General features: G+C 37.0%; 1 protein-coding gene across 1 annotated transcript in view; it reads right to left on the bottom strand.

Moving 5' to 3' along the window:
- Nucleotides 1-25,904, bottom strand: part of WWOX (WW domain containing oxidoreductase) — a 587,962-nt gene that overhangs the window by 445,271 nt on the left and 116,787 nt on the right. The window contains exon 6 of the mRNA XM_032230503.1: nt 4,668-4,756. Coding sequence (XP_032086394.1) covers nt 4,668-4,756 — 89 coding nt within the window. The remainder of the gene's footprint in view (nt 1-4,667; nt 4,757-25,904) is intronic.

Here is a 25,904-nt window from a genome sequence, read left to right on the forward strand (position 1 = left end):
TTCTTGAAGGAAAATCGTGGCAGCCAAATATTGCTGAAATAATCTATCACACATTCATGAAGCAAATTTTAATTCATTCTATATACATTCACATATATAAATAACCATTAACTTTTTTTACTAATATCTTCATTCCCATTACATTTGAATGATTCGGAATCTAACCATTGCTCCATAGTCACCTAAATTTAAATACATGTTTTCAAAGCTTATTTGCTGTGTGTATTGAAACATAAATCCTATGAGGAATTCTATATATGAAGTACACCAATATAAGTGTGTGTGTGTGTGTGTGTGTGTGTGTGTGTGTGTTGGCTTCTCCTGGGTGTCAAATGTGTTACTTTTAAATTAGATTGCTGCAGTACATGAGTATTTTTCTGATCCAGCAGAATGTTTCCTCTGTTCTAATGGTCATAATGTACTTTGGATGCTCTGTGTAATTATCTCCAAAAAAAACCTTGGCATGAATCCTGAATATATTTTCTGAGGTCAAGAAGAGGTAGCATGAGAAATTCCTCTACCAAGTAACCTTAAATTGCACAGAGATTAAGGTGTTAATATTTTGAACCTCTGTCCTACTAGCGGGACACAACCAGGGGTGAGTTGCTCCTGGATCAGACCGGATTGGGTGAACCAGTAGTGGCGGCAGCAGGAGGCTCCGCCCACCTGCCCAAACACTTCTGAGCATGTGCAGAAGCATCGTGCGCACACACGAGCAAAGCGGTAGTAAAAAAGAATGGAAACCCACCACTGGACACAACATGAGTACTTCACCATTTAAACTTCTAGCACTGACATTGCCTTATCTTAGGTCTTGTTTAGTGCAACAGACATCAGACAAGAATAAAACTATTAACATAAATACTCCAGCAAAAGATTCTATATAAATTAACAAAGAAGCATTATACCGCAAAATTTCATCTACTAAGTTTGATAGAAATGAATGGTATTAATCAGGTGTACAGATAGTCCTTGTCATACAGTGACCGTTCCAAGTTATCACAGCACTGAAAAAAGTGACCTATGACTGGCTTACCCACTTACGACCGTTGCAGCCTCCCTATGGTCAAGTGATTTAAATTCAGATGCTTGGCAACTGGCATGTACTTACGGCAGTTGCAGAGTCCTGGGGTTATATGATCACCTTTTGCGACTTTCTGATAAGCAAAATCAATGCGGAAGCCAGATTCACTTAACAACTGTGTAACTAAATTAACAACTGCAGTGATTCGCTTAACAAATGTGGAAAGAAAAGTCTCTCTCTCTCTCTCTCTCTCTCTCTCTCTCTCTCTCTCTCATCTATCTATCTATCTATCTATCTATCTATATCTATCTATCTATCTATCTATCTATCTATCATCTATCTATCTATCTATCTATCTATCTATCTATCATCTATCTATCTATCTATCTATCTATCTATCTATCTATCTATCTATCTATATATATATATATATATATATATATATATATATAGTTTTGTTGTATTTGTGCTGATAAATAAATAAAGGGAGAGTAGTATAGATCTATTTCAAGCTATTTAGCTCTCATCAGCTAGCCATACCGATACTGGGATTTGAACCTGGGCTATATATATAAACAATATCTGTATATATATATTGTTTATATATATAGCCCAGGTTCAAATCCCAGTATCGGTATGGCTAGCTGATGAGAGCTAAATAGCTTGAAATAGATCTATACTACTCTCCCTTTATTTATTTATCAGCACAAATACAACAAAACTATATAGATAGATAGATAGATAGATAGATAGATAGATAGATAGATAGATAGATAGATAGATAGATAGATAGATAGATAGATAGATAGATAGATGATACTGGGATTTGAACCTGGGCTATATATATAAACAATATATATATATATATATATATATATACTTAAAGTCACAACCCCTGGTATGCCCAAGTATGGGAGGAAGGTCACACTTCCACTCTCTGTCATTAGGCTCGTCACAAGAGACCATCCAGACAGAAACCCAATATTTTTTACTGTTGCCTTTTTTGTTACATTTGTTATATTTATTTGGGTATGGCTAGCTGATGAGAGCTAAATAGCTTGAAATAGATCTATACTAGTCTCCCTTTATTTATTTATCAGCATAAATATAACATATATATAACATATATATAACATATATAACATACATATATATATATATATATATATATATATATATATATATATATATATATATATATATATATATATATATATATATTGTTTATCAGCACAAATACAACACAAATGTGGCAAAAGGCAACAGTAAAGATATTGGGTTTCTGTCGTGATGGTCTCTTGTGATGAGCCAATAGACAGATAATGGAAGCAGTTAGCTTCCTCCCATAATTGGGGCATACCAGGGGTTGTGACACTAAATATATACCTACTTCCCTGGCTTCAGCTGATAAGGAGAAGGACCTGTGGCTTAAAGGTTAAGACATCTGCCTAAGATGTAATACAGCACAGGTTCGAATCCCAGTAAGGGTATGGCTAGCTGATGAGAGCTAAATAGCTTGAAATAGATCTATACTAGTCTCTCTTTATTTATTTATCAGCACAAATACACACACACACAGACACACAGACACACACACACACACACACACACATATATATATATATACGCTATTATTGAAGAGACAATTCCAATTTGTTGTCCTCAAACTCTCTACCCCCAAGTAGAAGATACTCAGTCATATGTTATTTATGAACACTCAAAACGGCCCTTTTCTCCACTGAATCATTTGCTTCTTGGTTAAGGTTCCTTCATTAAACTGCTGTTCAACCAAAGGAGCTATTTGTCATTCTTCAACTTGCAACATTCCTAGGCTTAGATATCAGCTGAATGACTGATACAGCATATTTAGCATTTAGGAAACTGTCCGTGGGAGCTCATTAGTCTGCACACAAGGCAATCTTTTTTCTTTTCTTTTTTTAAAAAAAAACATGGATGAAATTAAGCCCTTCTTCCCCTGGGCAAAGATCTGGGTCAAAATCAGTCGGCAGTAAGTCTCTTTCTCACATTCAGATCTAGCAGAGCATCCCCCCCCCCCAAAAAAAATTCCCAGCCTGGGGAAATATCAAACTCCACTTCATATGAGTATAGAAAGTTTTGCACAATCTACATCTTTGTTCTAGTCCAATTGTGCAAAATTTATCTTATTTGTTTGTTAGTTTTAATAAGTACCTGGATCTTCTATGAGCCATGGTGCCACAGTGGTTAGTGTGCAGTACTGCAGGCTACTTCTGCTGACTGCCAGCTGACTGCAATTTGGCAGTTCGATTCTCACCAGGCTTAAGGTTGACTCAGCCTTCCATCCTTCCGAGGTGGGTAAAATGAGAACCCAGATTGTTGGAGGCAATATGCTGACTCTGTAAACAGCTTAAAGGGGGCTGTTAAGCAGTATGTAGTGGTATATAAGTCTAAGTGCTATTGCTAAGTGCTATTCTATGTACTGGAAGCATCATGGGTGAGGCTGCCCAAGAGCAAACACAATTTAAGATCAATCTGGAGACTTGAGCAATTGGCAAGGAACTAAATTTTCACTGTAATTCAGCAGCCGTGGCCTTTCTAACCTGGTGACAGCAATTGAACAGCAGTTTGGAGGCCAAGACAGAACAGATTCCTTCCTTCCATACCAACATGCTCCTTTTCTGCATCTCCCCTTGAATCCTCTTGGCTGCAAATTTTTATGCATGCTGAAAGTGGTAACTGCATATTTATATCTTCAACATTCTTGCTGTGAGAATCATTTACCAGTAAAGGACATGAATACCAAAGTTATTACTTTGACCATTCCCATCTCAACCAATCCAAACCAAGAAATATATTTAATATTGCTTTTCATTCATCTTAGCTTCTTCTTGAGCTTTTGCTTGGAGAGAGATTAATGAAACTGTATTCCTACAGTTTCCTACTGTATTCGTACCTCTTAAATCTAGAACCCAGCCTTCCTCATCTATTCTAGCATGTGCTCTGATTGCTATGTTATTTCCTTTAATGATTTTTTTCTGAAATGTGTTGGGTAGCTGCTGGCAATCAGTCGATCCTGTCTGCCATTGGAATCCATCCAAATTCAGAATAGAAAATGACATTTTGCATTTCGTGTATATTCCTAATATGAGTGTGCCTATACATTATGACAAAAACACTTAGTCACATACATCATATTCATTGCTTTCCTTTAACCCTCATAGGTTTCTCTATTTTTCCCCATTTCAAGTTGTCATAACTCTCAATGGCATTCACACTTTCTGTTGTTTATATTCATATTTATTGGTCTGAAAACAATATATTTATTGGAGTTGCACAGAGGGAAGATAGAACAAAGAAATGTATTTATTTTATTTATCAAATTTAGATACTGTACCACCCACCTCATTCATAGCCTGTGAATTTATAAATCTCAATCATTCTCTGATTCTGTAAATTGTGCCTCTTAATAATAAACAAAAGTATAAAAACTGCTTAGCTCTTAAATCTCATTTGAAGTATACAGACCATATTATTGCAAAAGAGACAGAGATGAATATTGCAAAAGCTTCCCATCTATGGTAACTTTGTTCAGTTGATTCAACAACAGCAAAACAAACTCTACTAATGTAATAAGAAAAAATAATAATTGTTTCTAAGTACTTACAGATTCTTGGATTTGAAGGTTTCAGCAAATTCCCATACACTTTGAAGAGATGCAAGATCCAAGGTGATTGCTTCTACCTTGGCTTTGTGCTAAAATGAGAAAAAGTAAAAAGTTCAAAAGATCAACATATTTACTCCACAGAATCATCTGATAACAAATATGCACCAATATTCGTTTAAATACTCTTATTTAATCATAGTGGGTGCAGATAAGAACATTTTGAGATATGTAGAGATTGTTTAAAGAAGGGGTTTTTTAAGGCTGTGGGTGCATGTAGCAAAATAAATCCTAAAAGAGGTGTGTATATTTCTTCAAATATCTCAACATATTTCCAGATAAACCAAAAGATTCACCCAAAAGTTTGCTAGATCTTTTTTTTTGTTCTTATCACCATTACCTGCAGAATAAATAAAACTGAGCTACCTGAGTAGTATTCTTTTAAAAATAAAAATAAAACACATTCTGCCAACAAACATCACTCTTACAAAACTCACCAAAAATATCTTAAAATTACAAAGTTACCCAAAGTTCATCAGTTAAAATCTGATAGGCTTGATGAATTAGGCAAAATCCATTTATGACTGGTTGATTTAGGGACAGAAAATTATTTAAATAATTCAAATCAAGATAGAAAAATATCCAATTCAGAGGCTACAGATTTTTTATTAGACATTTCAAAGGAAGAATATAAAAGTAAATGTTTCCCCATGTCCAGTCATGTCCGATTCTAGAAATTGATACTCATCTCGTTTTTTAGCCAAGGGAGCTAATATTGTTCAAAGACTCTTTCCGCAGTCATGTGGCCGGCAATTTGGTACCTATTTATCTACTTGCATGTGTATGCTTTTGAATTGCTAGGTGGGGGCAAGTAATGGGAGCTCAGCCCATTGTGCTGCGCTCAGGCCTCAAACCTGGGCATCTTTTAACCGCTGAGCCATTATGACCGCACCAAAGAAAGAATATAAATAAACACAAAAATAAAAAGTAAGAAACTGAAATTTAAATAAGTAAACAGGGACATGGTAGCTAAGTCGCTGAGTTTGTTGATCAGAAAGGTCGACAGTTCGGCGGTTCAAATCCCTAGTGCTACATAATGGAGTGAGCTCCTGTACTTGTCCCAGCTTCTGCTAACCTAGCAGTTAGAAAGCATGTAAAAATGCAAGTAGAAAAATAGGGACCACCTTTGTTGGGAAGGTAACAGCGTTCCATGCAGCTTCGGCATTTAGTCATGCTGGTCACATGCTTTGAAACGGAGATGAGCACCGCCCACTAGAGTTGGGAACGACTAGCACCTATGTGCGAGGGGAACCTTTACCTTTTAAACAGGGGATCTGAAAATGTCATGGAGGTTACAGTTTTCCAATACCTAACTAATTACATAACAACTGAATGTATTCGTCATTTTTAAAAAAAGTAAAAATAACTACTAAGCATGGAGCTAAAAAATAAAAATCAGAAACACATAAAAAACCACCAACCAAAATGATAATAAATTGAACCAATTGTGAAAGTTCACACTAATTTTCCAATGAAGTTGGAAAATATAGAGTCTATATATAGAAAAAATAATTGTCATAAGGCACAGAGCAAAGAATTAACTTACAGTCCAGGCATTTTATTAATCAATCTTTCTAAAATGTATGTTACCAAAACATATAGTATCCTTACTGTAATCAGCATATACAAAGCTAATTCAGCATAATTTAAAATAATGAATGGTTTATCCAATTTAATAAAACAGCTTAAATTCATCTCTTAAGATTGATTTCATTCTATTGTGCATTATTTTCCTGAATTGTTGTGCTTTACAATATTGCTAACAAATATTTAAAAAATGATGGAACATTACATTTTTCATCAATTTTTAGAAAACAAATTGTTCATTTTAGCCATCAGGACTGGAATAACATGCCAATAATAAAATATCTTATATCAATTTCCTCTAAGTATAATACTCAGAGGAAATTTAATGTTCTTTTTCCTCTGAAATTTCCACTGCTGCACTTCTATTACTGCATTCAAATTCTGTACCTATTTAATCATAAACTCTTTTGCATGTCCAGGCTCTGAATCATTCTTCTCCAGCCATTTATAAATACTTCCCAGAAAATATTCTGAATTATGTTTGACTAGAATGTTTTTCTAATTCAGTGACGTTTCTTACCATTCCTCTTTATCTCTGCAATTATTTTAATGCTATGTTACCCAGATTGAAACCAGTCAGGTAGATTAGACCATTGTGGAGAATCTCAAGAGATTTGATCTTCATCTTGCTAATAATTAAACCTTGCAATTGGAACACGTTATTAATTTTCCACGGAACCAATTTCTGAAACGTACTTCCTCATAAAAGTAGACATTTAACTATGGAGTGATAGAAGGGACATCTTATTATTTCCCCTGTATTGACCTAGACATTCAACTTTGGCAAGCAAAGCCTTTCTCTGAAGATCCCAGTGCTCAGATGGCGCAAACAATTCCACAGTTACATAATACGTCGTCGTCATCATCATCATCCAAATCTCAACCAACAAATGCTGTGTCTTACACATTGGCAACAAAAATCAGAACACCAAATACAAGCTGGGTGGATACGACCTCGTAGACGACCCTCACTCGGTCAAGGACCAAGGAGTATTCATCACAAACAATCTAAGCCCCAGAGCTCACTGTAACAGCATTGCCAAAAAGGCATTAAGAGTTGTTAACCTAATTTTGCAAAGCTTCTTCTCCAGTAACATTGTACTGCAAACTAGGGCATACAAAACGTTTGCCAGACCAATTCTTGAATACAGCTCGTCTGCCTGGAATCCACACTGTATATCAGACATTAATACAATCAAGCGAGTCCGGAGGTATTTCACGAGAAGAGTCCTCCACTCCTCTGCTCACAATAGAATCCCTTATGCCACCAGGCTTGAAATTTTGGGCTTCGACAACCTGGAACTATGCCACCTATGGTTTGACCTAAGCATAGTATGCAAAATTGTCTGCTACAATGTCCTACCTATCAATGACTACTTCAACCGCAATAATACATGGGCAAACAATAGATACAAACTCAAGGTAAACTGCTCCAAACTTCATCATCCTAACTCAATCCTGCCTTCACTTGGCCAAAACAATTTTGCAATACACAAAACAGACACAACCAGCGAGTTTCTGGTGCAGAAGGAGAAAAATAATGCCTTTTTCCCCCTCTCTCTCTTTCCTTTAAAAGGTACAACACTCTGTTTTCGTCTCCAAGGAGAAAATAAAAAGGCTGCTACAAACACAAGGACAACAAGGGGTCAAAAAACATCAAGCAGTTCAACAGATTAAACCACAAGCTGTTACTTAGCATGCTCTTGGGAACAGTGATTCAAGTCCACACACTATTACTCAGGTAATGCTTTTGCTCATTCTGGGCAACGTTGCAGGTCTCTCCTGCTGGTTTTGCAACCGAAGAGACAGCATTTGCGATATTATGAAGGGAATAGCGAGCGAAAGTGTCGGCTTGGGTGTTCCTTCCCTCCTTTACTCCTTCCACAAGTTAGAACTGAGAAAAAGAGGCTGTGCTTGAGAGTAGAGTAGAGTAGAGTAGAGTAGAGTAGAGTAGAGTAGAGTAGAGTAGAGTAGAGTAGAACAGAACAGAACAGAACAGAACAGAATTCTTTATTGGCCAAGTGTGATCGGACACAGAAGGAATTTATCTTTGGTGCATATGCTCCCATTGTACATAAAGAAAAATAAAATAGAATACATTCATCAAGATACAACACTTAGTGATAGTCATAGGTTACTAATAAGCAATCAAATTATACTAGGAAAGAAATAAAACAATATAAAATTTAAAGATACAAGCAACATGGTTATAGTCATAAGTGGAAGGAGATAGGTACTAGGAAAGAGATAGGTGCTAGGAAGGAAGAAAAGAAGAATAGCAATGCAGTCTTAGTAGATAATTTTACAGTGTTGTGGGGATTAGTTGTTTAACAGAGTGATGGCATTCGGGGAAAAACTGTCCTTGTGTCTAGTTGTTCTGGTGTGCAGTGCCCCATAGTGTCGTTTTGAATACAAATATGAAAAAAAGATCAATCAATGGGTAACTTGGAAATGTAGATCATCCAAGCAATGAATATGGTTTGTAGTCTGACATTTCAGGCAATAACCTGAATCCCTGCTTACTTTGGAAAAATAGAATACTTTCTATTGTGAAGACAGCTAGGGTTCCTTTTCCCCATCCCCAACTGTTAAATTAATCTGAATTTCTACAGCTTTGTAGATTTAGCACAACAAAGGTTAGTGAGAAGAGCCACCTTCTGTGGGAGTGTTTCTCAGGCACCAAAAGGAGAAGGCTTTGAAAGGTCACACATTCAAATCATAATAAAAATAACAATGAGAGTTTCTAGGGAACCATTCATGAACATACATAAATGATAAAGAAAGAAACATATACAATGACCACTGGCCTATATAGTTCAAAAATGTCATTAAATCTTCACAAATCTGGGCTTTTTAACCCCTCATTAACTTACGTTTACAAGCTGTTCTCCCTATTCATAAAGACTAATATATATTTAAACTATTCTTTTGAGTCTTATTGATGCTCTTTGTAGCAAAAATCCCCAACAACAACCTTATAATGGTTTAATCAATCAATAAACTTTTATTTGAGCATTGAGCAGCGTCATATAATGATTTAATAGCCCTTATGGACTTTTTGCATAAACATAAAAATAAAATTGTGATTTAAGGTCTTTGATGGTTAGACAGGATAGATTATAGAAAGAAGAGAATCATGATGTAACCTTAGAGAGAACGAGAGAGGTTAAAATATAAGGGTACTTATAACTGCTATGAAGAAGATCTTATTTATAGCTTTGTTTAATTTTTTCTCCTTTTTTTCTTTTTCTTGTACTTCTAGCTTTTTCAATATTTCAGGTTTATAATAGAAACAGTAATCTACAATCAGTAACTTAAAAAAGATGACTTAACAGCATCCTTCAAGCTCTCCACTAATGTCATAAGGTTATTGTACAGATAACCCTTATAATTTCATCCCATATTGTTTTAATATTACATGATGTTTTGTGTTATGAAGCCTTAAGTGATAGTATTTTAACAAACATTTTGGTCTACATGCGTGTGCCTCTACAGCTCTTTTATGTCTGGAAATCCATTAGAAATTACTATCCAGATTAAGAGACTAGATTCCCCTAGAGCAGGGGTGTCAGACTTGATTTCATTGAGGGCTGCATAAGGGTTGTGTTTGACCTTGGGGGAGCTGGGGGGCGTGGCCAAGGTGGACATGGCCAGCTTGACATCACTCGCATTGGGGGGGGGGGGTTGCCTTTAGTGGCCCAAGAGCTGTGCCAGCAAAAACGGGCTCCCAAACTCCATTTTTGGCTGGGATGGCCTCCTGCAAACCTCTGACAGTAAAAACGGAGCTTGTGAAGGCCGCATATGACCCTCCCGAGCTCTGTTTTCACTGGCAGAGGCACCATGGGCCGGTCCTTCGCTGTTTCCAGGGTGACCCCATGGGCCAGATCTAAGCACCCTGCAGACTGGATCTGGCCAATGGACCTTGAGTTTGACACCCCTGTCCTAGGGCAATAGGACATCCTACAGAGATGTCACCACAAAGTTTTCCTGTGCAAACTCCACTGAACTTCACTTTTGAAACAGTTTGCTACTAAATATGGTGTTTCTGGGAATGATATATAAGAAAGAGTAAAAGAAACTTGTTTTAAGCCATATCCTTCTATAGAACATCTCTAAGATGAATAATAATAATAAAATAAATTGTAGCTATCTGCATGCATGTGTACCTGCACCACTTGTGCCAAAGTGATGCAGTTTCATCATCATTTAATAATCAAGTAACTTTAAGGGGGAAAACAGCAGGGTGGACTTGGAAAGTTTTGTAGAAAGGTTCATTTGAAATCATGGATTTCGTTTGTTTCTGATGAATTAGCTCGCTCGTTCACTCTTCAATTCTGACCATAACCACACAGATCAAAAACACTCACTCCTTTTAACTAGCTATTCCAGATTGTTATCAAAGCACTTCTTGAGTCACCATTCTTGTTTGGTGCACATAAAAGCAGGAATGAATGTGTCTTATCTTCACATAACCAGGGGAAATGAAGAAAAAGAATATATAAACTCCGGCATCTAATATTCCACTTAAATTTAGCTTTTATCTTTGAACTGGGCTACAAAAACTCTTCTAAAATGAGGGAACATTTTACTGAACACAACTGTGCTAGTTATATTCAATTAGATGTTTATGGGAGTCGCACAGACTATACATCCGCTCTTTAAGCTATAGCTGCAACTATCTGTGAAGAGTCTTAATCATACAGGTCATGGTTGTCCCAAAGGTCCTTTTTTCCAAAAGGCAACTGGACTTTCTTGATTTTTTCCCCCTTTGAAAATGTTTCGCTTCTCATCCAAGAAGCTTCTTTCATTCTAAATGACTAGTGGAAAATTGAAGGATTTATATTCTTTTTAAGAATATACATACATACATACATACATACATACATACATACATACATACATACATACTTTTTATAACTGCAACATTGAACAATCCATGATTGAACCGAGGTGGCGCAGTGGTTAGAGTGCAGTACTGCAGGCTACTTCAGCTGACTGCTAACTGCAGTTCGGCAGTTCAAATCTCACCGGCTCAAGGTTAACTCAGCCTTCCAACCTTCCGAGGTGGGTAAAATAAGGACCCAGATTGTTAGGGGGCAATATGCTGACTCTGTAAACTGCTTAGAGAAGCCTGTAAAAGCACTATGAAGCGGTATATAAGTCTAAGTGCTATTGCTATTGTATGTTGGTCGAATAATATATATCATCAAATATTACTGTTTTGCAGAGTTTCAAATAGTTTCATGTAGTTTTTGCCCCTAATGTAAAAAATGATGGGACTCAACTGACATATAAACATGCAGATCGAATCTCACCAGGCTCAAGCTTGACTCAGCCTTCCATCCTTCCGAGGTGGATAAAATGAGGATCCAGATTGTTGGGGCAATAGGCTGACTCTGGAAACCGCTTAGAGAGGGCTGTGAAAGCACTATGAAGCGGTATATAAGTCTAAGTGCTATTGCTATTGTCATGATGCTCACATGCACTGTTGGGAGTCTGCTGAAATCTTCTGATGGAACCTTGGACAGATCCTGCCACTCAAGAAATATTAGACGGCTTACCTGATACCATGAGGAAGAAGAGATCTAGTGCCATTCAGGAAGGTAGAAATTGGTCAATCCCCCCCCCCTCCAGCTACCATTCGTCTTTCAATATCCAAATATATTATATTTAACATTCTTTGGAGAAGTCACTAATGTGGGCAGGTTTACCTCTCCACTCCTTGAAGAATCTACTAGCAGATTGCAGTACTGGCATCAGAGAGTTGCAGAGATTCTGGGGGCTTGCTAGATCCTGCATGTTTTCCAGCCATACAGGATTCATGTTGCACGTGATCATGAAATATTATTTTCCTTATATTAAGTTTTAGAAAGTTAGTGACACTACTACACTACTACAAGATAGCATTAAAGAAAATTACTCAGTTCATTGTGACTCCACTTTCTGTGGACTTGAATTGCTCATTAAATGAATGCCATATTTAATTACATCTTCTTCATTAAATCACTATTCTTCATCAAAGTGAAATGCATTGCCAAAGGAAAACATTCATTCAAGGAGGTTTGTTTGTTTACTACATGATTGATGATATGCAAAATCAAATTTAATTCTTACACACCGTTTGTAGCTATTGTCCTACAGCACCACCAACCCATCCAATGCTAGGGAGAACAGGCGCTGTAGACAACATTCTCATTTAATTCCAAAAACATTCCGTGTTTACATAGAGCAAATCTATTAAAACTGTTTAGAATATAATTGGCAATATTTTGTGCTCATGCTTAGAAAAATGCTTATCGAGTCAGAAGTTTTAACCAGAAAAGTTAAAACATTCAGAAAGCTAGCAATTTCATAATAGGCAATGTATTCAGTTTACAGCTTAAAGATTGTTTAAAAATGAACACTGCATGCTACAGTAGTTTGGCAGTAAACATGATTGTGCATTTATGTCTCGACACTGAAGGAGCCTTTTTCATAGGTATTTTTCATTCTAATGCAAGGGATGATTTACATTAAATATAGGTAAAGTGTGGTTACATTTTCCTGAAGGACTGCAAAGAAGGGAAGAGAACTATAATAAGTTGAAGCATAAAAGCTTTCTGTCATAATATTTATTATAATGGCATATAAAAGAGCTGAAATAAATAATAGATGACTAAAGGTAAATTCACATGATAAAGAATCCTTCAGCAAATACCATTACTTGGTCTGCTTAGAGTTTTATACACAGTTGAAGACTCTTAATAAATAAACTGCAGTTCCTATAACTTATATAAGTGCTGGTGGAAGGCAGCAGAGGAAATGTAAGATGTACTTTTAAAAAGCACAGAGTGGACATTAGCTAATTTAGTACATAATTATATTCTCCATGGATAGGCAGTGTACATTCTCAGGTATTTAAAAGCTTTAGTTCATACACCCCACCCTGCCTTCCTCACCTCCCCCACCCCCAAAGTAAATCCTAAATAGTATACCACTCAAACATGTCTCTTTTGAGTGGTGGAGAAGAAAGCTTATCCTCCAGTTTAATAAAGCAAATTCCAGCCACCTACACCTGGGAAACACAGAAGGCAAGACGGAGGAAATCATATTTATAGTCCAAGAGATAAAATGTGTTTAAGAAGGAAAGGCTGCAAAGGAGGGGGGATGGAAGCCAAGGGGAATTTGATGCTAAATAGCTTCTGATATAGATAACCCGTCAGAATACAAGCTGAATGGACACCAAGCCTAAAATACTTGAAGAAGCACAAAGACATGAAATCCAGACCGAAATGCACCATTAGAATAACGCATGGCGATTTTGAGGCATTCATTCTCGCAGCCAAGAATGTCCAGCAGTAGGTCGTGATAATGATCACTGTCTAAGACAGACAAAGACAAGGAAATGCTTTCATTCCAGTTTGGAACTGTAAATATTATAATCCTTAATGCATGCCCTTGCTACGGGGGAGTATTTATGTCAGGCAGGCTTTCTAAGCCATGCATGTATTTATGAAGTTGATGAGATTACCTTTCAGATCTCTGTGTGGGGCGCATGCACATGAATCAGATGGTGCAAATATGTTCAGGCCAACTGAAAATATGTCAGGTCAGGTTTTGGAATCGTTTCCTTCACCGCAACTGAGATAACTTACTGAGCTCCATTTAGTGTATGGAATAATTCTGGGCTCATTTGTCTTGTTTTACTCAATGTCCCGGCTATTTTCCTAAAAAGACATTTCACATTTTGCGTGGAGTGTTTTAACAACAATGCAAGCCTACTGAACAACAGCTTGGTAAGCAGTTTCGGTAGCTGACATCTAATATCTTTATGACATTGGGAGGTTTACTATGGAATATTCATGGGATAGGGATGAAGTGGCTCAGTGGCTAAAATGCTGAACTTGTCAATCAGAAAGGTAGGCTGGTCGGCGGTTCGAATCCCTAGTGCCACGTAACAGAGTGAGCTCCCGTTACTTAACCCAGCTTCTGCCAACCTAGCAGAAAGCATGTAAAAATGCAAGTAGAAAAATAGGAACCACCTTTGGTGGGAAGGTAACAGCGTTCCATGTGCCTTCAGCATTTAATCATGCCGGCCACATGACCACAGAGATGTCTTCGGACGGCGCTGGCTCTTCGGCTTCGAAATAGAGATGAGCAGCACTCCGTAGAGTCGGGAACGACTAGCACATATGTGCGAGGGGAACCTTTACCTTTACCTATTCGTGGGATTAACCTATTTCTTCAGATCCACCTTATCCACCACTAAAAAGGGAATGATGTTCTTCAAGAAACATCAAGAAGAACTGCAATCTTCCTTTTCCAAACCTAATGATAGTATAGATTTTATTTTTATAATTTTAAAGACCTCATGCAACTATTAGAGTTTCACCGAGTGGAACCCAACAAAACTCAGCACATGTATGACAATATTTTTAACAGTTGCTTATCTTTAATCAATATTTTAAGTACTGCAAAGACATTTTTCCAACCATATTTAAAGGGGAAAAATTAAAATAGATATAGACCAATTAAATTTAGATTACATAGTCTATAATGAGCCACAGTGCAGCATTTTTATTTTGGTGATTATCCCTGGCTAGCAAAATGCTTTTAAAGAAATGCATATCGTGTAGAGCAGAATAATATCAGTAGGAATATTATATTATGTTAAAATACTGTTCTTAAATGTATCTTCATAGAGTTATGGACCATAGATCTCCAAAGAGCAAACAGGTCTGGTTTGTCCTTTCTTTCTGTAATGGTCGCAACATTTGAGAGAACTAAGTCTGACTTCCACAAATGCAATATAAGTTTTAAAATTTATGGACAGGTCTTTACTAATTTTTAAGGGTTTTTAAATCTTTTTTTTTCAAAGTAGTATTATAAACTAAAATATTAGTAGAATTTTAAACTAAAATAAACTAAAGTAAGGTAAAGGAGTCTCCTGCACATGCTAGTAATTTCCTGCTCTAGAGGGCAGTGCTCATCTCCATTTCAAAGCTGAAGAGCCAGCACTGTCTGAAGACATCTCTGCAAAAGGTGCACGGAATACTGTTACCTTCCCACCAACGGTGGTCACTATTTTTCTACTTGCATTTCTACATGCATTCGAACGGCTAGGTTGGCAGTAGCTGAGACAAGTAACGGGAGCTCACTCCATTACACGGCGCTAGGGATTCAAACTGCTGAACTGCCGACCTTTCTGATCGACAACTCAGTGTCTTAGCCATTGAGCCCCCGCGTCCCTGTTAAAACTAAAGTACCACTTGCAAATAAAATGATACCAAGGGATTTCGGTGAAGCTGTCGTTGCATGTAGCATTATGTGCCCTTCAAGCCAATTGCACCTTGACTGGAATGGAGAAGGCATTATGGTTTATTTCTGCAAACACGACTACTCATACTAACTCTAGATTTCCACCCATGTACCCTGAAAGACATGTAGAATTTTACTGGTGGTTTAGTTGTGTCTGTTCCTTAATTCCTTGCATGCACTCTAGAATTAAAAGAAAAAGAAGAAGAACACCCCGGAATAAAACCATTTTAAACCTTTGGAAAATGCAAGGTGTTCAGCTTCTCAAAGAATTAATTCAATGAAAAGCTGGCTGGCTGTATGCAGCATTGTGCGGTGCCCACCAGAAGACAAGCGAACCAATTTGCTTGCAATTGGTGGAAAACTAGGAGGTTTTCCAGCTGTAGAGACATTGAATACCACTTGTGCAGATGACAAGTATAGATTGGAGCATGTCCAAAGGACAAATATGTTTAACCAAATATGAAAGGGGCTCTCTCCAGCTCTCTCTCTCTTTTCTCCCTCTTCCCAGGGTTCATGATTGTAAGCAATAGTTTTGCCTGAAAGCACAGGCGTGCGCTGCATTGCACATTAATCCTTCAAACTCTAACAGATGCTGGCAGGGATTTAGAGTGGAATGTATTTACAAAGTGACAAATTATGTTCTATATTATACACAGAGAAAGAAAGAGCACCTACAAATAGGCTGATAAATGTTAGCTGCAGTGATGACAAGTGGTTCATTTTTATTATATAGTAACCACTATCTTCTTTCTTTCTTTTTCCAGGGAAGCCCAAACATTTATTTATTACAATGGGGGGGGGGGGGAGAGAATCAAGATTATATGTGGCACAAAGTACTATCTCCTAAGATAGTACATGGGCAGCTTCCACTGCCAGTAACTAGATTCAGACTGTAGCACAATCTTGGTCTTGGTTTATTTTTATTTTTTTTAAATACATGCTATAACACACGTAGAATTTTTTCTAAAACATTAACTGCATGTCAAACATCTAATAATTGGGCTTGCAGTCTTGAGAAGGAAGCTATCACTATGGGTTGTTCTATGTATTTTTTTTAAAATGCAGATTTTGAATTGGTTAAAAAAAAATCTACAGAGTCTGTCACTGAGTAAGCCACATATGGTGCACAAAGATTAATGAAAGTTTTAGTGTTGTTTTATTGTTGCCCCGCTTTTATTTTAAAATTCTGAAGTAGAGTTTTAAAATGAGTTTGTTTTGCATATGTGTCCCTTTGAGTTGATGGCAGCTCCTGGTGTCTTCCCTGTCTAGTTGTTGCAGTTTTCTTGGTAAGATTTTTCAGAAGTGGTTTGCCATTTATTCTTTCCTAGGGCTGAAGAGAGGGACTGGCTAAGGTCACCCAGCTATCTTCATGTCAAAGGCAAGAACTAGAACTCACAGTGTCCTGGTTTCTAGACCTTAACTGCTACAATAAACTGGAATCATAATTTATAATGACTTAAAGGTAAAGGTTACCCTCGCACATATGTGCTAGTAATTCCTGACTCTAGGGGGCAGTGTTCATCTCTGTTTCAAAGCCGAAGAGCCAGCGCTGTCCAGACGTATCCATGGTCATGTGGCCGGCATGTTTAAACACCGAAGGCACACGGAACACTGTTACCTTCCCACCAAAGGTGGTCCCTATTTTTCAACTTGCATTTTTACGTACTTTCGAACTGCTAGGTTGGCAGAAGCTGGGACAAGTAACAGGAGCTCACTCCATTACGCAGCACTAGGGATTCAAACTGCCGATCTTTCTGATCAAAAAGCTCAACGTCTTAGCCACTTAGCCACCCTATTAAAATGACCTGATGTATGCCAAACATTTTGATTTTGAAAAAGCCCATTGTGAATATTCTGGGATCCTCTGGAATGCTGACTGGACATTCAAGCTGTTTGGCAGAAAACCATATCTGGAACACTTGAAACAGACAGTTTGGAGGTTGGAATACTGGGGGACTGGGACTGTCCACAAAATTGGTTATGGATTTGTAACCAAAATGTAAAATGTCTATGGAGATATTCAATTCTGATCAAGAAAGTTCAATTGCTTTTTGGAAAAGCACCTTTGGGATAACCAAAAGGCGTAACAGTCCCGCTATATCTTATGTGAATGAGATTCATCTGTTAGCTCTAATTAAAGCATAATCTAGGCTGTGCATTGTCTTCTCCTGTGGTGTAAGAGTATATTCTAATGTTGGATTAATCCAAGATAAATATGTAGAGCCCCACCATATGGTGTAGCTCAACTACCCTAGTAAATATGTGTACATAAAACAACATTTCCAAATGAGAAATGAATGGAATACTAACAATAAACAACAAATCAAATCCCTTCCATTTGTAGGGATAACTCAGGTTTGAGGAAAGGATCCAGATTGATATTCTCCAGTTCATAATTCTTCTGAGCATTTTTTCCCCTTGTATCCCACTGTTACTATACCCCATTTTAGTAATAACAACACTGAGTAAGCTGTAGATGCTTGTGACCTCCACAGCGAGCTTGCATGATTAATTAATATCCCCACCCCAGTCTGCGCTTTTGAAGACGGGAAGCTGAGAAAGGCTGCTTTGTCCAGAGAAGTTCTAGTTGATGTTGGATTCAAAGTGCAAGGTTCCTTATTTATAGATAATCCTTTCAACATCTTTGTGCTTACGAAGCCAACATCAGCCAGTAATTTTAGTCATTACTAAAGCACTGTATTCTGTTCCATTCAGTGTACAATATCTAAATTTCCAACATTCGCAAACTGCAGTTCCTTAAAATTGATGTGTCCAGAAATACAATGATTTAAGGAACAGGAAAGCTTCATCAGAAACATTTTTTCTCGACAGATGTTTATAAACAGAAGGCAACATTTAAAAAAAGAAAAAGAAAAAAGACACCTGAACACACTGCCTCGCTATGTTGCACAAACCACGATACAACCTATTGGAATTACTGCAAAAAGTCTTCCTGGAAAACATCCAGAAATTAAAAGGTGCCAACGAGCTCCCTAATAACCTTGCGTAGACGGAATTCTTATGAAGAAAATAAAGTTTATTGTCTGGAAAGAGAGAAAGCACGAGGAAAGCACTAAAGCAATGGAGGTGAACAATTAGACAGATGTTCACTTAAGGAAATAAAGGGAACCGAATAAGTCTTTGTGGAGGGGATTTTACGAGAATACTGACAACTCTGCACCTCATCAAGGGCATTGGTAAAGTTAAAGCTGCAAAAAAACTGCTGATGCTACGGAAGGTGGCATTTAGGTAACATGGCTCGTAGCGAAGTAACATTATACACTACCGATCTCAATTTGTATTCTCATGCACAATGACCATCCTCTCCTCATTTCCTATTCTCCTTCACTCATTCTCACCTTCCTGGCCCCAAAAAACTCATTTTAAAGACCATCCTGTAATTTAACCAAATGAAGACACTTCTCTTATCGGATAGGACATGTCCCAATTTTTTTGCTTTTTCCTTTTACTCTTCTTTATGCTTCTTGTTTTACTCCGACACAAAGTGTAACAAAATGGACCTTCAGATTCTTTAAACAGGCAGTCCCTTGACTTACAACAGTTCATTTAGTTGACTGGTCAAATTTACAACATTGAAAAAAAGTGACTTATGACCCTTTTCCACACTTATGACCATTGCAACATAATCAAAATTCTTTTTTTATATATCAAGTTTTTAAATTTTTATATTGTTTATACATATCACTGTGTGAGTGGTGTGATACCCGAGTATCATATATTTCAATACAAACAGACATAGTATTATTACTCATAGTTATTACATTTCATTTTCATTATTTCATATTATTTACCCATATCTTTTACTATCACTCTTCAATTCTAAACCTTCCTCTTACTCTTTCATATATCTTAATATATTGCTATACATATATTATATTTCCCCTTTTATTTCTATCCCTATTTTAACTCCCTCTCCTATCACTATTATTTTCAAAGACGTGATAATAACATTTCTGTTACCCATCTTCCATCTGTTTTGTTATTCATATTTCCATTATTTAGCTCTCCACATTAAAGCTCCAGCCATTATTTCTTGAGATATTATTCAATATCTCAATATACATTTCTGGTACCAATAACAATAATTTAAAGAATTTAAAATTCTGTTTCATTTTTTTTCCTAATATCATTATTAAAACTTTAATTTTCAATTAAAACTTAATTCTTATTCATACATCTATTCATGTTCTTTCCAATTCTCTAGTCTATATGATTCCACTATTAATACACAATAGTAGTGAAAAGTTAGAAGTAAACAAAAAGTGATTAGATAAATGAATGAATATACTTTAATGTAAACATAATCAAAATTCTGATGCTTGGCAACTGGTTCATATTTATGACCATTGCAGTTTCATGTGATCCCATTTGACAACCTTCTGACAATCAAAGTCAATGGAGAAGCCAGATTCACTTAACAAACTGGGTTAGTAACTTATCAACTGCAGTGATTCGCTTAACAACTGGCCAGAAAGTTTGTAAAATTGGGGCAAAACCCACTTAACAAATGTGTCATTTAACAACAGAAATTTTGGGCTCAATTGTAGTCATAAATTGAGAATTACCTGTATGTGCTAAGTGACGCTAACTAGTTAATGTGCTTCTGTGTTGATGTTGAAATACAGGAATGCACAGTGAGACCGCACAATTTCTGAATGACTTTAACATGTTCTTGATTGCTTTCCAAATAGATTTAACATATAGAAACAACTGGAAGTGAACTAAGTCTTTTGGAACAAATACTCTGTTCTTATTCTCTCAACTCTGGTTCTTTGAGATGAGGACTGAATTGTAGAATTGAGAATTGTAGAACTGAATTGAGAAAAGTAATCCAAGGTCTAATCTTTCTAGTTGTTCTCAACTCACAATTAAGTCTTTAGCCAAAAGTCAATATATCCTATTTCCTTGTAACTGAGATTCAAATTGGAAAGTGTTTTTTTTTAGACACCTTCATAGTCCCATTAAGAGGTCAAAAGCATCTTCAAGGCTATTTTTACAATTGCTCTTTCTTTATTTACGTACAATTTATGCCATCATCAGCATCATTTTAGCCATTGTCTATTCACTGCAGGATGAAGGCTTTTTCCACATATTTCCAATCAACACATTCCTGGGCTTCTTCTTTTTTTGTCAATTGGGCCTGCAATACAGTTTTATGTCTACAACTCAAAATAGGAAGCTCAAAAATGTTTGAAGTATCTTCAAACAATATTATACACATACCTTCAGGCTTCTTCTCCAAGTCTTACGTTTACAAATAATATTTAAAAACCTATAAAAAAAATTAGCTTAGAAATCACCTAACTTTTGCTTCAGTTGTCTTATGAATAGTGACAATAGAATAATTGTCCTACTATTAGTAAGTCAGCAAAGTTCATTTGGATACAATCCCAAACTATGGTTTGGTTTTGTCCCTTTTCCTTGTACACATCATAATTCTTTTTATTAACAACAATTTAATGTTATGTCCAATCCCACCTATTGGCTTGTTAAAACAAATTTCAGACTATGATTTATAAAATATCTCATTCCCTGAGGTTAGAAGTAATGTTTTAGATTCATACTTCACAGTAAATTCTGATTGCTGAACCATGATCTGCTGAATGAATCACAAATAACTTATAATTCAATTAGTATGTCACGTTATAAACCATGTTTTATAATCTGGAAGAATCCAGATTTGGAGCCAAGGCAAAGTGAAGCAAATCATATTATGATTTAGTTGCTGTGGTTAACTAAGCCAATGCAGAATTTGGATATGAAGATAAAATGAAAATATTGAAAAATGGCGCTGAACCTTCCAATCATTCCTTCATTGCTGTTGCAGAACAGAATAATGGAAGAATTGCTTCGTGTTTCCTGAGCTTTTTCTAAAATCTTAAAATGTGGAGGAGTCTAGGGGCAGAATACATCAATCTGTTTTATTATCATGTTGATGGTGTTATCTATCTTCAACTTCATTTTTTGCCCATTTGTCATAGTGACAACATTAAGAAACCGTAAGTTTTCTTCAGTTCCATTTGTACCATAAGATAAAGGCTTTTTAAAAAATAAATCCAATTAGTAAAAGAAGTGATTGTCTCACTAAATTATACTTTTACATTTAATAAACATACAAAATGTTACATGTGAATCAATACATACTATGGTTTTAAAGTAACAAAATTAAAAGCTACTCAAAAGGAATGTCACATATATTTTAATATATCACTGGTGGGGGGGAGAACAAGATGGTGAAAAAATAGTGACCTGCTGGATTCAATCTCCAGAAATATTACACCTCTAGTTTACACTTTATCTTCATTGTAAATTTGAGAATGTATCAGATTTGGAAATGAGTGAAAAGTAATACTACAAAATCTATATAAATATAAATGCCACACATTTATTTATCATTAGAATACTCACAATTATAGTTCAACTTTATCTCTGATAAAGATAAATGAAGAACAAGCCAAATTTATGTCTGATGTGACCACAAACCACAGGAATTTGGACTGACCAGCCCACACAACCGCTTTCCTAAGTTAGTTGACCAGGAATAGGCATGTTAATTCATCAATCTGTCAAAATAATGACATTCATTCATAAATACCATCCAGTGCCCTCCATAACTGCTGGATAGGCTCCAATGCTAATTATATACTTTCTTTTTTGTGTCTTCGAACAATACATTGAAAAGAATGATGACAGAGAACTGAGAATGGTATAACGGTTCTTGGGACAGGATCCAAAAGATTGAAGGAGAGGAGAAAAATGACATAACACACTGGCCCAACATGCCATCTGGAATAGTCTTTTTTTCCACTTAGAATACACGGAAGGTTGGTGAATAGTTTCCCGGAGAGTGCTTCACCACCAAAAGGGAGGGAGGGAGGAAGGAGATAAAAGATGGGGGGAGGGAGGAAGGAGTGAAAAGAAAGGGAGAGAGGGAGGAAAGAAAAGATACAAAGGGAGGGAGGAGATAAAAGAAGAGAAGGGGAGGAAGGAAGGAGAGAAAAAAGAAGGAGGGGGAGGGAGGAAGAAGGAGAGAAAAGAGGGTGAGGAAGGAAGGCGGAGGAAAGAAGGAAGGAAAGAGAGAAAAGATGGGGAGGGAGGGAGAAAGAAAAGGAGGGAGGGAGGGAGGGAGGGAGGGAGGGAGGAAGGAAGGAAGGATCTTACTCATAATTTTTTTTCAAAAAAATACTGGTAGTTATTTATATATCCTTTCTGTTCCACACAGAAGGGCCTTTACACCCAGCAAGATTAATACCATACTATCAAAGGCTCTGAAGGAGAGTCACAGCAACATCCCCTCCTAAAATCATATTTGCACGGTGACTCTGCAACAGCAGTTTTGCTATTCACTTGGGCTCTCCTTATGAAGAGAATATGCTTTTTTCATAAGCAGATAATCCTAACTCTCTCTCAAGACAAAAGCAGAAAGTTTTGTTCAATGGTGGCTGAATAGAATCTCTGGGTTTTAATAGAATTTCACAGATCATTTCCGTATTAGAAGACTACCAGGTGTGTCTTTTACATTTTTTAATAGTACAAGAATAGTAAAATGAAGGGTATTATAACCATGCAATTACACTTTAACATGTATATTGTATGGAACCTTGGTGTGCGATCATAAAAATAAATAATAAAATAAATACAAAGAGAAAGCCATTCATTCTATTATTGAGGGCTTTGTTGATCCAATGGAAAGCAATAGCAGTAGACTTATATACCACTTCATAGGCCTTTCAGGCCTCTCTAAGCGGTTTACAGAGAGTCAGCATATTGCCCCCAACAATCTGGGTCCTCATTTTACCCACCTCGGAAGGATGGAAGGCTGAGTCAACCCTGAGCCAGTGAGATTTGAACCGCTGACCTGCTGATCTAGCAGTAGCCTGCAGTGCTGCATTTAACCACTGCGCCACCTTGGCTCTTAACCAAGTCTTAACCTACAAGGTAATGTAACCTATTGGGTGTCAGGCGCAAAAGACCACAGTCACACATTAAGTTCCAATTAAACTGATTCATTGCTCATGCCTTTGCACAAGAGTCCAGTCAACGAAGGGTAAGCACTATTCTGGTTATATATATATATGATTTAATAGCATTTAAGAGGGGCTGGACTTAGACCACTTGTGGGAACATAGAGACTCTAGGCCAGGGGTGGGCAATTAATTTCCCCAAGAGGCCACATGGGAAACTGGGACTTGATCTTATGCCTGTCATTCTCTCTCAGACCTAGGAAGAAGGCAATGGTAAATCACTTCTGAAATCTTGCCAAGAAAAATGCAAGGACTAGTCCAGTTTTGAGCCAAGCGTTAAAAACTAACTTGAAGATTCTCTCTCTCTCTCTCTCTCACACACACACACACACACACACAAACACATGGTTATTAGAAACCTCAAGGCTGAAGAGGATAAGGCAAAAAAATATATAAAGCTATGCTTCACGAATAGACCAGATGTTTAATATTCTTGTCATCAATTTTTCTACAACATCAAATCCAGAAACATTCATTATGAAGATGTTCCTTGAATAGCTTTGAAACATTAGATTAATAATCACTTAAGACCAAAGGCACTGAAAGACAAAGCAGGGAAAATAAACTTGTAGAAAGTGGGAAGGAATGTATTCAAGGGAAAACTACTGATAACACTTTCAATTCAGAGATTTCAAAGCATAGTCGTTTAAGAAGCTTGTGAAGAAGAAATGTTCCCAAATAATGAGCCAGATCACCTGACAAACAGCTTACCCATAGTTATTAGCAATGCCCTACAAAATTCAAAGAAATTTAGCTTAATTCTGTAGTGGAGTGTTACATTGCGAGGGGCAACTATGAAACTTCTCCTAAAACTAGCTAGAGGGAGAGTTTCCAAATTAAATTAAAAATATCTAGATCCCTTTGTTACATTAATAGTGAATTTTTCATCCAAGGAGCTGATGACAAAGTCAACATATGTTTAGATACAGGAACAAGATGAAAGTCAATTTACAAACTTATTGGTAAAGTTATGCACTTATTTTATTTATTTATTTATTTACTTCGTCACTCATATACAAGATAACAGGAGTAAGAATAAACATGAATAAGAACACAGGAAATGGGTACAAATAAATGGGAACAATAGGACAGGGACGTTAGGCTCGCTGGGGCGCTTATGCTGACCTCTTAGGAATGGGGTGAAGTCAACAGTAGACAATTTAAACAGAGGTGGGTTCAGACCAGTTTGGCCGAGTAGATAGTAACTCGTCTGGCCACGCCCCCAAACCATCATAGGCGCCACCATCTTGTTTTTTTGGTTTTTTACTACTGTGCATGCGCACGCGAAGTCTGTCCCTGAGCGAACCAGCAATAACAGAAGCCGGAACCCACCCTGAGTTTAAGATATTGGTACATGAGGCAAAAAAAGAATCAAAGGCTACATCAGTTTGGGAGATACAGTATGTATAATCATAGCTTCAGTCGCAAAATGATGACGTTCTGATGGATTCTAATTCATATGATTAAAGAAATATATGAAATATTCTGTTTTCCAGAGGCAAATCTTTACAATATTAGGGAATCCAAATTCTAATTCTTCTATCAAGCAGAAATAAGCAAATAAACAAAGTGCTTCTTCGCCTTAAGTTGTATGGACTTCAACTTATGCTGATTGAGGAATTCTGGGAGTTGAAGTCCACATATCTTAAATGTTGAGGTTGAGAAACACTGGTCTAGGATATGCCTCAACATACTTTGCATAACTCATTCTGCATCATCTGGTCAAGTTTCAGTAGAATTCTTTGAAGGCTGCCTTTCAACTATATCGATTACTATATTCAGTCAATCCTCTCATTTCTGGCAGGCATTGTCCATCTGCTTTTAAGTTCATCTTTTCTACCTACTCCTTGACAGTTGTTTTTCCAAAGAGGAGGCCTGAAATTCTCAGCTGTTTGTTCAGTATTGTGCTTAACACCAAATGTGCCATGTGCATTGCATTGCTGCAGTTTACACACAGTAACTCAAACTTCAAAAGAGACACGGGTTGTTTCTAGAGTTTGCCTCGAGGTATGAACCTGCCTTACACTGAAGCAGAATGATTCATCTGTCCATCTTGTCTAGTTCTCAGGATTCTCTTCAACTCCTGTGTTGTGTCCTGCCAGACTCAGACAGGGCGGAGGTTGGGGAGGAACATGGGCCAGTCCTGGAGTCAGGGGACGGTTCTGATGAGTGGCAGAGATGGAACCAGGGCCATCCGACAGTTATGAGCTGCCTTCGGAGTTGGAGATCAGTGGGGCAGAAGAACAGCTGG

The sequence above is a fragment of the Thamnophis elegans genome, chromosome 14 (assembly GCF_009769535.1).
Source record: "Thamnophis elegans isolate rThaEle1 chromosome 14, rThaEle1.pri, whole genome shotgun sequence".
Taxonomy (NCBI): domain Eukaryota; kingdom Metazoa; phylum Chordata; class Lepidosauria; order Squamata; family Colubridae; genus Thamnophis; species Thamnophis elegans.